Source organism: Lepus europaeus, chromosome 12, assembly GCF_033115175.1.
Source record: "Lepus europaeus isolate LE1 chromosome 12, mLepTim1.pri, whole genome shotgun sequence".
In the NCBI taxonomy this organism is placed as follows: domain Eukaryota; kingdom Metazoa; phylum Chordata; class Mammalia; order Lagomorpha; family Leporidae; genus Lepus; species Lepus europaeus.
Window position 1 is genome coordinate 61,939,879 of NC_084838.1, and position 13,076 is coordinate 61,952,954.

The following is a 13,076-nucleotide window of genomic DNA, read 5'->3' on the forward strand; positions in this document are numbered from 1 at the left end:
CAAGACAGACTGAACATTAATCCTGATTATATGTGATTCTGAATATATATTTTATGGTTATACATTATCCTATGAGCTGGAAATTGTAATACTTCATATCATTTATCACAATCTACCAAATAAGTAAGCTTATTTTCTAGAAGACTAAGGTTGAAATGAGAGGCCCCTTGTTCCAGGCCACATTGCTATTTAGTTTTCAATTCAAGGTCAGAGCCAAACCCTATTTCTTTGACACCAGATCACATTTTAAAACATGAGCCAATAGTTAAGCCATTTGACTATTTCAAATAGAGACAAGGTTTTAGACAGTGTACATTAAATTAAAATAAGAAAGTGTATGGGTTCTGTTCTCTGTTACTGTGCAGAGCTAATGGCCGGATGTTGATGTTCTGTGCATGTGCTCATCTCTATCACACCCTTTCTTCCTTTTTGGTTATTTTCTCTTAAAGAGGGAACAGGTGACAACTTTTTCTTTTTCTGAGAAATCCTGTGACTTATCTTCCAGATAAAGAATGAGGATTTGTGATGATAGGTTCATTTTGTCCACTTACAGAAAGACCAATTGATTTTCTGTGAGTCAAAGGATAGATGTAACTATGGAGGCAATTGGGCAGAATTCTTGGGCAGAAAAGGTTGAAGATGGCTTGGTGATATAGACATTGGCAGAACAGATCTGTTTTCCATATATCCAAAAGTCTCATTAAGTGTTGTCAGAGGAAGATGAGACCCGTGCAGGGTGAAGGAGTCCACAGGGTGTTTTGAATGGGAAAGAGGAGAACATTATCGTCAGAAGGGTATAATTCTCACTGTGCTGTCATTGAATTTTTTTATTAGTGATATAATGTATTATATTCCAATGATTCACATCCTGCTTTAGGGTCACAGTTCAGTTCCAGTTGGCATGCATATATTGTCACTCCAGTTGGGACTCTGAGCAGTTGAAGGCTAGATCACATCTTCTACTTTTTACATTTTTGTTCACAGAATTTCTTATGCAGAGGCAAATAAACTCGTTATTCTATAATTAAAGATCTATAAGTTAATCCAAGATTATGGTTATGTATGTTGAGAAGCTCCTAAGGAAATATTTTGGAAACTTTTACCATCTTATTTAAAACAGAATTTATGCCTTTTACCTTACTATGCCAGTATTATGAGAAAATATAAAATAATTTTGAATAAATCATAAAGTGATTACTTTTTACTTATAATGAGAACTCTTAACAATATGTTAATGGTCAGTAATTATGATACTACTCTATCAAGTGCTTTTCAAAGTATTTAATTTTAGGAGATAATTATAATGTTCTAATAAAACATAATAATTCCATTTTATTTATTTATTTTCTCCAGGATTCCATTTGGGTTTATAACCATTATTGATATAAGTACAGAACTTCGGGAAAAAAATGTTGGAAACCATAGGTAAGACTCTTCTGTCTACTTTTGTAAGAATTGCAACTCCATTAGGATCATTGAAATATGAGATGTTCTACAAAGCAGGATTGTGTATGTAGCAACTTAGATTTTTAAAAAATTAGCATTATACCAGGCTAATGAGTTTCTGTATTTGGACAATTTCATCTGAAGTGTTATAAAAAAACCACATCATTTGTAAACAAAAAGAAACATGAGATCCTCTTCAAATTATGGGTTGCAATGAAACATAATTTAGACCCAATTCTGATTTATGAGCCCAGTTCCAGTTAGTGTTTGTTTTTGAGTAGTACCAGGAAGTTTAATACTATTTTTAATACAGAAAGAAGGTGATTACTTTTATTTGTAGCATGTGCAGTACTACTGAGTTCTTGCCTTTTATTGATAAAGAGAAGAGCAACAATCAGGGTAACTGAGTTCACTTCAGGCATTTTAACTTCTATATGAGGTAATTTAGATTGAAATATCCAAATTTGCTGGACTTACCTGGTGATCTCTCTTTCTCACTGCTCCTCAGTTTTAGGGAAACTAGTTGGTAGAATTATTTATGGGTATATCAGGTATGGTACAAACCTGCATGTATCTGATACCTATTTCAGGTAACTCTTTGGTTATGGCTATTTGTGGGTATCTTGATTTCCCCGTTGGCTGATACCTGGACAGCTGTGCATCATGAAGGGTAGAGTGAGGGCTCCTGACAGTGAAAGGAGAAATTCCATGTTGGAAAGGTCCTCATAAGAAAGGAAAGGGGAAGGACAGAATTTTTTTTTTTTATTTTATTTTTTATTTTTGACAGGCAGAGTGGACAGCGAGAGAGAGAGAGAGACAGAGAGAAAGGTCTTCCTTTGCCGTTGGTTCACCCTCTAATGGCCGCCGCGGTAGCGCACTGCGGCCGGTGCACCGCGCTGTTCCGATGGCAGGAGCCAGGTGCTTCTCCTGGTCTCCCATGGGGTGCAGAGCCCAAACACTTGGGCCATCCTCCACTGCACTCCCTGGCCACAGCAGAGAGCTGGCCTGGAAGAGGGGCAACCGGGACAGGATCGGTGCCCCGACCGGGACTAGAACCCGGTGTGCCGGCGCCGCAAGGCGGAGGATTAGCCTGTTGAGCCACGGCGCCGGCGGACAGAATTTTTAAAACTGTTATTGCCTGGCTGCAATCTGTTAGCTAGTACTGAGTTATAAGAATTGACATAGAGATTAATATTCAATTTTTATTCTGAGATACCATGGGAAATATAACCCTGAATAAAATTCTATGTTTATCCTCATCATTATTTACTTTTAAAATTATACAAATAAATAATTAGTATTTATTTCAATGTGTGTGTATGTGTGTGTGTGAACTCATGATCAACATCAATTCATGTTTTAATTACCATATTTCTGTATAACTCCATATTTGATGCTAAATAAATGATCTCTGGTAATGACTCCAGTTCTTTTTGACTACTGTAAGATAGAATATCAATTTTAGGTCATTTTGATTTTTAAAAGATTCATTTACATTTATTTACATGAAAGGCAGAGTGACCCAGAGAGCAAGAGGAGGAGAGAAAGAGAGGGAGAGAGAAAAATGTTCTATCTGTTGTTTCACTCCCCAAAAGTCCACAACAGCTGGGGCTGGACCAGGCCATAGCTAGGAGCTAGGAGCTGGGAACTTAATATGGGTCTCCTATGTGGGTGGCAGGAACTCAAGTAGTTGAGCCAACATCTGCTGCCTCTTAGGTGTGTTAGCAGGGAGCTGGATCCAAAGCACAAATAGTCAGGACTTGAAACAGGTACTCCCATATGGGATGTCTCAAGTGGTAGCTTAACCTCCTGTACAACATCTGTCCCAGCAAATATATTTTAATAGATATACTTGTCACCATCATTAATCTATTAGAGCAATATAGACTAAAATGGAATTAAAAGAAAACTGTTTTAGTACAAAAAAATTTGAAATCCATACATAGGCTTTTCATAATATAATTAATTTTAGGGAAAGACATTTAAACAGTAGTGTTTTTGAAGAAGTATGTATTATAATGTTATATTTCTCAACCTAATTCTCAAGTATAGACTGTTTTGCCCCTTAATATATGAAATTGTTGTATTTCGGAGGTTGTGTTTCACTACTGACATTATCCATAGCCACTCATTAGTGTATTTGTAATTTTTCTTATATGTAAAAAGTTTTTTAAAAGGGAAAACATTAGCATTTTCAAGATCACAGATCATTTGGTTTTATGTAATTTTTATATGAGGATTGAAACAGATGGCATTGGAATTCAAATATATTTTATTTGAATTAGTTTCTGTACTTTAAAAAGAACTAGTTGCATGTAGCATATGCTATACCAATTCCCTGAGTTCAAACAAACTTACCTGTAAGAAGCTTGAAGGTTTGTTGGGTATATTTAGGGTCACATGTTACAGTCCCCTCCTTTTGTCCCACCTATTTGATTGCTTTGAAAAATATGTGAATAAATCTGCAATTTAACTCGGCTATTTAATTTTGGAAGATATTAAAAAGTACTCAGTTATCCACTTTTTTAGATTTTTGTACTCCATAAAAACATTTTGTACTCTGATGAAAAGAGACCATTTTGTGGGCCTGAAAGGAAGTGTTTTAGGATTTGTACAACATGGTGTGCTCTTCAGTTTGATACATGTTATGGAGTCCTGTGACTGACTAATGCTGCTCTTTGGAACAGACAAAAATCGAGCCCTGCAGGCCGCAGAGCGCCTGCAAGCCAAGCTGCGGGAACGTGGGGATGTAGCAAACGAAGACAAACTGAGCCTCCTGAAGTCAGTCCTGCAGAGCCCACTCTTCAGCCAGATTCTGAACCTCCAGACTTCCATGCAGCAGCTCAAAGACCAGGTAGGACAGCGCGTACCAAGTGGCATTCATGGCGTGGCACAGATATTGTGTAAGACTTGCTTTTCTGAAGGGCTGACTTTTGTATGTGTTAATGAATAGTTAATGAAGCCATTTAAACCTCCCAGTGGGATATTCACATGAGTTGTGCCTTTTTCCCTCCTAGTTATTTTTGTAACGATTGTTGCTGTATATTGTAGATGGTATGACATTGTGTTGAAAGCTGTGTGGCTGCTAAGGAAAAAGCCCTTACAGGAGAAGGGGTTGATACAAGTATGTGTAGGGCGGATGGCAGTCCACTTGATTTCCATCATCACCAAGGCCCCTGGTTCATGTGATCTCACTCATTCAGACTGAGACATTTATAAGATTTCAGATCAGCCTGCGTTTGCATGTGGAATCGTGTATGTGAAGAAGGGAAATCACCTCTGTTTTGACAGTAAAAGAAATAATTACATTGTCATCAGTTAGAGGAATTGCAATTCTCACTTCTTAAAAGAGTGTAAGTAGCAATTGCTTCCATGACAGCATCAGATGGTGATAAACATTAGAACTCTAAATGTAACTGTTTTTTTCCTTGTAAAAATTATGAGCATTAAAAAGTCCTAGCATTTATATTAAAATTGAAACACATCACAGTGACAGAATGAAAACTAAAGTCAGATGTTCTTTGAACTTACTTAACTAAATCACCATTTCTCAGGTTTTAAAAAAATATTTTTGAAATGGTTGTTCTCCTCTTGAGATTTGAAGTCCACCTAATTATGCCTCCAGTCCATGTTGGTTCTCATTCTAATGTTTTTAGCATTAATTTAATGGTTATGGATGACTTGCTAGCAAATATTCTTCCTTAAAAGGTTAAAAATGAAACTTGAAGACTAGTTTCATAATTCAGTGAAAGAACAGTGCCAATTAAGAAAACCCAAATTATGCCAAATGCAACAGCAGAACAAGTAGTAGTATAAGAGGGAAGGAATTTGTTTAACGTCATGTAACTTCTTAATCTAGATGCAGTTTTTCATAGCAGAAAAATGACAAGAAGAATCTTCAAAAGATATTTTTCTGTAGTGAATTTATACATGGCTTAAAAATTATGATCATGATTTTTTTATGTTTATAAGGAGTTTTTTTTTAAACTTTTATTTACTGAATATAAATTTCCAAAGTACAGCTTATGGATTACAATGGCTTTCCCTCCCCCCCATAACTTCCCTCCCACCTGCAACCCTCCCCTTTCCCACTCCCTCTCCCCTTCTATTCACATCAAGATTCATTTTCAATCATGATTTTTAAAAGGTGTTTTTGTTATGTGTAGTTGAATTTATGCCCTTTATAAGTTATTGAAAAGACTGGTTCTCCATACTGATTTTCAGAATGGATTGGGAATCTTTCAGAGAAACCAAAATCCTTAATATAATTATGATGTAGAAAATTCTCTGTTTTTTTTTCTGTCAGATCAGAAGTTAAACAGATGTCTTTTTTCCCTTATTGTGTCATGTAAAAGTCAGAATGAAGTGGGAAGAAAAGTCAAAACAAAAACAATGTTAAGAAATACCACTAGCTCAGTGAGATAGCTGTTGAAATTTCCCTTGTAGGTGACTTTTTGTAAGGGGAATAATATTTGTGCATACAGTATTCCATGAGAGACTGTATGAATGGGCCTCATTTAGAGATTGTGTTACCATTTCCATATGGAAGTAGGATATGGGCTGTAAGACTAGTTGGGTCCCGTGTGATTCAGATGACACCTACTCAGAAAAATATGTCGAGCATAATGTGAAAAACCCTCATATTCTGCAACTAAGTACAGTATAACATTATTGTTTTATTATGGGTAGATATTGATTTCTGATTTCTGTAGGCTGATTTTTATACCTTTGCACTTTTAGCTCCATGATTACTTTTCCTTTGGAGAGGAAAACAACTATTTATCATCCTGTTTATTATGGGGACTTAGAGAAGTTCAGTCACTTGATCATTTTTAAAATTTATTTATTTATTTTTTTGACAGGCAGAGTGGACAGTGAGAGAGAGAGACAGAGAGAAAAGTCTTCCTTTTCCGTTGGTTCACCCTCCAATGGCTGCTGCGGCCTGTGTACCGCGCCAATCTGAAGCCTGGAGCCAGGTGCTTCTCCTGGTCTCCCATGGGGTGCAGGGCCCAAGCACTTGGGCCATCCTCCACTGCCTTCCCGGGCCACAGCAGAGAGCTGGACTGGAAGAGGAGCAACCGGGACAGAATCCGGTGCCCCAGCTGGGACTAGAACCTGGAGTGCCGGCGCCGCAGGCGGAGGATTTAGCCTATTGAGCCGCGGCATCGGCCCAGTCATTTGATCATAAAGGTAGAGCTAGAACTTTGTTGTCTTGGCCACCAATGCACAGCCCTTTCTCGCACAGTGGCTTCTCTTCCATCTTCTTTATTGTTCTCCCCAAAGGTAAAAACGTGGTCCCTGTATTTCAGACCCCAGGTTCTTTCCACATAGAAATTGGTAAGAGGCCATTGTGCAAGCTAGACAAGCTTTATTAGGGGCTTGTGCTCAAACCCAATGGAGACAAACACAAGGGAGAGTAGGGTGAACTAGCTCGATGATGATATGAACTGGGCAGGGGGTTTTATTTTACTGGAGGTGTGGCTGTTCCCCCTTTCCACATAGCACTTCGATGTACACCTGGCCTAGCATTCTGCCATGTCAACTTGCACCCAACTTGATGTTCTGTGCATGTGTACGTAGTTCCTTGTATACTATAAGCCCAAAATGCCAGTGTTGCTCATTACAGCTACCCCAGGAAAGCCAAATATCGTTCTTCTGTCCTGTTGTGGGCATATGTGTGGGTTGGGGAAATCCTGGGCAGGGCAGTCGAGGATCTTTTGTATTTAGGGTCTGGAAGCTTCTTGCTCCCTATTGTTTTAGATCTGGGGACTGGTACATTGTCTGGTCAGGTAATGGATTCACATCAGGTTTGGAGGATCTTCATTTAGTGAGCCGGTTTTTATCCTATCTTATCTCAGTGCCAAGAGTTTTGTGTTTCTGAAACCATGATAACTTTCTAGAGTTTCTGTAACTCTAGTTTAATCTCCATTCTTTATTAATTCATGTCTATTTTTTCTTGTATGACTATAAATTTCAAAAACTGTTATTTTCTATATTAAATTTAAATATTCTAGACTTCTGTCATGTTGGACCCACTAATTGCTATTTTTTTCTTTTTTTAAAATTTTATTTAAGTTATACAAGTTTCATGTATTTCATATATACAGATTTAGGGACATAGTGATACTTTCCAGCCTACCCTCCCTCCTGCCCACACTCCAATCTTTCTTCCTCCTCCCTCTCCCATTCCACTCTTAATTTTGACAAAGATCTACTTCCAGTTTACTTAATGATTGTAAAGTTAACCCTACACTAAGTAAAAGAGTTCAACAAATAATATGAAGAAAAAAACATTGTTCCTCAATAGAAGAGACAAGGGCTGCAAACACTAGCAGCTAATTTGTTAGTATTTATAATTTAGTAATTAATCAGTGTATCTAAGGAATAAAATATTTTTCAAACTTTTAAATCAGTGGCTATGCATATCTGACAAATGGTTAGTTTATATTTATTACTTAAATTGTGTTTTCAAATGTATAATTTTATATGCATGACTGTTGCAAGTTACTGTCTCTATCTTTTTTAATACTACTCGAAAATTTGATAGAATCTCCTCCACCATTCATTTGTCTTAGAGAAGTAAAAGGAGTGAATAATTGAAAAGCCGGAGGTATATGCAGCATATTGGAGAACATGATCATATTGTTGCATTAATGACAGATGCTGTCATGCCATGTTGAATTAAGCCTACAATTTTTTCCCCCTCAGATCCTCCTCATTACTTCTATTCAATAGTGTTTAATTTCTCTAATTTGCTTCCTCAGTATTAAGACTGCCCCTTAGAAATCAGACTGTTTCCCTTTGGCAAATTAAAAACTTGACAGGTGTGTAACTGAGAGGACAAAAAAGCCATGCCCTGAAGGGATGTGCTATTTAAATATTGTCAAAAATATTAACAGGTCTGAGAGTATAATTGATGCCTCTGCTTAACTCTGCCACACTGTGTATTGTTCTAACCACCAGCTAAAGCGATGTATGCTATTAAACCTGAATAATCTCTGATAGCTTCAGTTGATTTTCTCCTGCATGATTCCTGTTTAAGTGAAGAGGAAAAAAAAAAAAAAAGAATTGTGACTATGTGTCAATGATCTGTCAAATACAAATTCTCAAGTAGTGTCCTCACTGTCACCTAGTCATCACAGCTAATAACTACAGGGCCTCATGCGTATTCATGACAAAAATCCAGCTATTGTGGGGGAAATAAACATGTTAGCAGTTTAATAATAGAAACTTGTCAGCCTTGAGGGTATTGGATTTGCATTTTTATTTTATGAAGTTTCTCCAGTCCAGTATAGGTAGATGCTGCTTTCCTGATTAATTATTGTCTTGCCTTGTAAATTGATCACAGACTAAAGTAATTGTTTTACCCTGAGTTATAGAACAACTGTGAGTTGAAATTACTAACTTTAAAATAAATTTAGAGCCAGTACTTAGAAATTGACATAACAAAGATTATTCTTGAAACTATGACAATGGAGACCAGCTCTAAGGTTGCAGAAAAGAGGTAGATGGTTCAGATTTCAAAGACTGCTTGTATGGGAAATAACCCTAGGGACAGAAACTATTTGGGAGGACTTTAATTGTCAATGATTTCCAGTCTTATTGTTTTGTTATTTTTTATTTCTGTGTTTTTAGTTCATTCACTTTCCTCTCAAAAGTATTGATGTGTACATCTATCATCTAGATACATAATGTATATGCATAAAATTTAAGCCAGATTTTCCTTTGTAAACTTTAGGGTATGGCTCAAAATCAATGGGGAGATCCTAGGTTAATACAGAATCATTGTTGGAAATTACTGTTCAGTGTTGGTTAGGGTAGTTAGATTATTTTTATTCTTGAAATGTGATCTCTATGGTATAACATTTTTGTTTTGTATTTCTATGTAAGTTAAGCTCTGTCCACATACATACTCAACAAGAATTTGAAATAATTTCTGATGGTTAAGACATACTGAATAGTAGATGATTCAAGGGTAAATCTATACAATGATCAGATGAAAGTATGAGAATTAGATAAATTAAGGATCATGGGTTACTACAGTTGAATACATCGATTAATTTCTGGTCCCAAGAATGAAGACATAGAAAAAAAAGAACTGAAAGGTTGTATAGAATTCAGCGTAAGGCATCATTCAATGAAAAAAAAAATCCTCTATCACTGGCAGGATTAGCTTATGGACACCTTTATAAAAGGCTCATATTCATTTAACAATTTTTTTTAACACATGAAATCAATAAAACACAAGGAATAAGATAAAGGTTCTCATATCTAGAAGGGAAATAGGGTCCTGGAAAAAAGGAAGGTGAGTGGTTAATGTGGAAAGAATTACTATTTTTGACTAGAAGAAAACTTTACCTTGGAAGCAATGACATGGAAGTTACATCTTGAAAAATGAGCTTGAGTTTGCTGTAGAGGTGGGGGGAATTGTTTCAGGTGAGGGAACAGTATTTACAGGGGCACAAGAGAATTGTCCACAGATGATAATTTAGACTATCCCATCCCTTCCAAAAGGGACATTTGGAATTTTTTAATCATAAGTGGGAGTGGAACTACTGCTGGTGTGTCATGGGTTGAGTTCAGAGATTTTGCTGAACATTTCAGTGTGCCGTACAGCCTTCCTTCCCAACAAGGAATGATTGAGTTTATGATGTCTGTAGTGCTGAGTTTGAGAAACCTTGGTACAGAGCCACTTACTGACCTGTGTAATCAAAGCAATTAGCATATCTGTGAAGCACTTAGAGAAAACTCAGGAGCCAGATTGGGAAGGACCCATTAAGGAAAGGTGTATTTTTGCTGTTGTTTGTTTATTATCTTTGTTCTTTTGCTTTCAGATTTATAGGAAATTTCATCACCTTTTTTCTTCCTAAGCCTTCTGTTAAATACAAGATGTTAGCATTTTTATTACTTCTGCATTTTTTTTTATCATGGCCAAAATGATAAAAGTTTTAATGGCATTTTGATAAATAATACCTTCAATTATAATTGCCAAATATATATGAATTATATTTCAAATGAATGCCTCTTTTATCTTCCCAAGAATACAATATTATATCCTTATTTAGTGATGGTTTTCTTGTGAAAAGGTTAATGAGGTAATACGCATTTTGTGTGTGTGTATATGTATGTGTGTGTGTATTTTGTGATGCTGTCTTGAAACAGGAGCGAATTTTAGAAAACTTAGAGGTATAGGAAGTCAACGTAAAATTCAGAGAATCATGTTCAAATATATGACCTAAGCAGTGGGTATTTGGTAGAACACAAACTGTCCTGAGGCATGACCAAAGAGGCTTTATTCTGGGGATACAGACTTGTAAGATTGTTAAATCAAGGTCATGGCTAAAGTGTTGAGATATGCTGTTTTCAGAAGTAGCATCAGCAGCTATAATTTCTTACATTTTTTTAAGTTGATGGAAAGATGAGAAATTTTGGTGACTGAACATTTTGTTTCTCAGCTTTGACTTTGGTAAATCTGAAAGATGCAATTTTGTGTGATTCATGAATTAAAGAGCAGAAAAGCCTGTGTTTCCCCAGGTTTATTTTATTACTTCTCATGTAAATGGCAAAATTATGACCCTCTCCCTGTGGTTTCTAATTTGAGACTGAAATGAAGATGATTCATCTGTGAGCTTGCCATCAGTAAAGGGGAAGTGAATATCTAAGTTAAATTATGTCTTAGAGTTAGGAAGAGGAGGGAGGACAGAAAGAAAGACAATGTGCCTTGACCCCATTAGGAATTATTTAAAAATGGAATGAAATTCTTTCCTGTTGATGTTACTAGTGAAAATAAAAATGATTTTTATTACCCCTGGACTAGTTTTGCTTTTCTGATATATTGTTGTAGCCACTCCACAGGAAAGGATCTCTTGTGTTTCTTGTGAGACTCTATTGTACATTATGTAGGAGAAGTTAAAAGAGAAGGAATGATTTTTATGTTTTTACATTTACCGTAAAGTTTATTTACTGTAGGAATCTCAAATACGTTATTTTTGGTACAATAACAGCTTTTAAATGTTTGTTCCTTTAACTAAAAGTTTGTAAATATAGAGCCATTGAATGGACTAAAATTCTTTTTTTTTTCCCTTGGGCAAGAAGGCACTGTTCAAGCTTTTTATACAGTGCTGGATTAAAATGCAACACCATCTTGCTATTGGGTATGCATGCGTGTCTAAAACAACAAATGGTGCTAATTGTGTGGTATTTTTATGACAAAGTTAAATGGTCTTTGGGGAAGAAAGAAAAAATGTGAAATTTACTGGGTATAACCTAAATGAGTATTTTTCACCCCCAAATTTAAGAATAATAGAGATGCTCATATATTTGGAGCTGTATCAGAAACAGTTACCTTCAAGAGGCCCATATATGCCGTGGCCTTTGTCTCCATCTGACAAGTCCATCGGCTCTTGGAGGTTGGTTTTATCCCAATTTTGTTCAGTGAGGAAATTGGGGTTTAGTGAGTTATGTGATTTAAACTGGACTGCACAATTAACTATTGGTAGATTTAGGAGAAGAATTGACATCTATCTGAACCTGAAACCAGGGTTTTTTTTTTTTTTTTCTTTTTCACTTTTATAATATTTCTGAATCGTTTGTTCTATATGTAAGGAACAAAAGGGGAACAAAAAACAGTTCATAACGTTTCAAGATAAGTGCATGTAAACTAAATGTCATACAAACTCAAACTCATTAAGATTTGCCATTTCTCCTTTAAATTGTTATCTGAAATTTTAATGAGAGTGTTAACATAAACCAAAACTTTCATTCTGATTTTATTTATAATTATTCTACATTTTAAGGGTAAAGCGAATGAATTGGAAAAAGAAAATAGTGGAATGGAGAAGCAGTATCACAAGTAACATCCGTCTTCCGTATCAATTCCATAGAATTAATGCTTGTCTGTAGGTTTTATTTTATTTTTCTCTAGATTGTAAACAGTGAATCAGTTTTATCTTCTGTAATGTGGGACTGATAGGAAAACTGAAAAATTTCTAATGTCACTTGTGTTTCAGAATTTTTCAATCATTAAAATATTGACTGTCTCTGGATTTCAGATAGATTGATTTACTTAATTTTAATACCTTCTGTGCTTTGAGATGGAGAATTTCATTGTGCTGTAAAAAGAACATCACTTCTTGGTCAATATAATATAATTTTTAACAAAGATTAATATAATATATTATAATATATTATAATATATATATAATATAATTTTTAACAAAGATTAATTTACTTATTTGGAAGAGTGAGAGAGAAAGAGAGAGTGAGGGAGAGACAGAAATATTCCATCTGCTGGTTCACTCCACAAATGGCTGTAACAGCTGGAGCCAGGAAGCCACAATGTCTACCCCTCCTTAAATCCTTTTCCTTTGGAAATTTTGCTAAGAAAGCACAGAATTGTTGAGATTTAAATAAAGAATAGATATTCTGCAAATATGCATAAACACACAGACTTAAACTGTGGTGTACATGCTTAGCTCCTTTTGCCATTTGTTCTTAACAAGCATGAAAAGGAGCTTTAGAATTAATTGTGTTTCAGATTTGTTTGAAGTTCATGTACTACTTTAGAGATTAAATCCATGCGGTGTTCATCTTTGAATATCTTGTACCTTATATTATTTTACCCAAGCTAT

The 13,076-nt window shown here is 35.7% G+C and overlaps 1 protein-coding gene across 6 annotated transcripts in view; it reads left to right on the forward strand.

Annotated features, from left to right (window-relative positions):
- Positions 1 to 13,076, forward strand: part of MPDZ (multiple PDZ domain crumbs cell polarity complex component) — a 181,011-nt gene that overhangs the window by 31,711 nt on the left and 136,224 nt on the right. For all 6 annotated transcript variants that reach the window (XM_062208253.1, XM_062208256.1, XM_062208258.1 and 3 more), the window contains exons 2-3: positions 1,354 to 1,425; positions 4,134 to 4,300. In XM_062208253.1, the coding sequence (XP_062064237.1) occupies positions 1,410 to 1,425; positions 4,134 to 4,300 (183 nt within the window). In that variant the 5' untranslated portion in view covers positions 1,354 to 1,409. The remainder of the gene's footprint in view (positions 1 to 1,353; positions 1,426 to 4,133; positions 4,301 to 13,076) is intronic.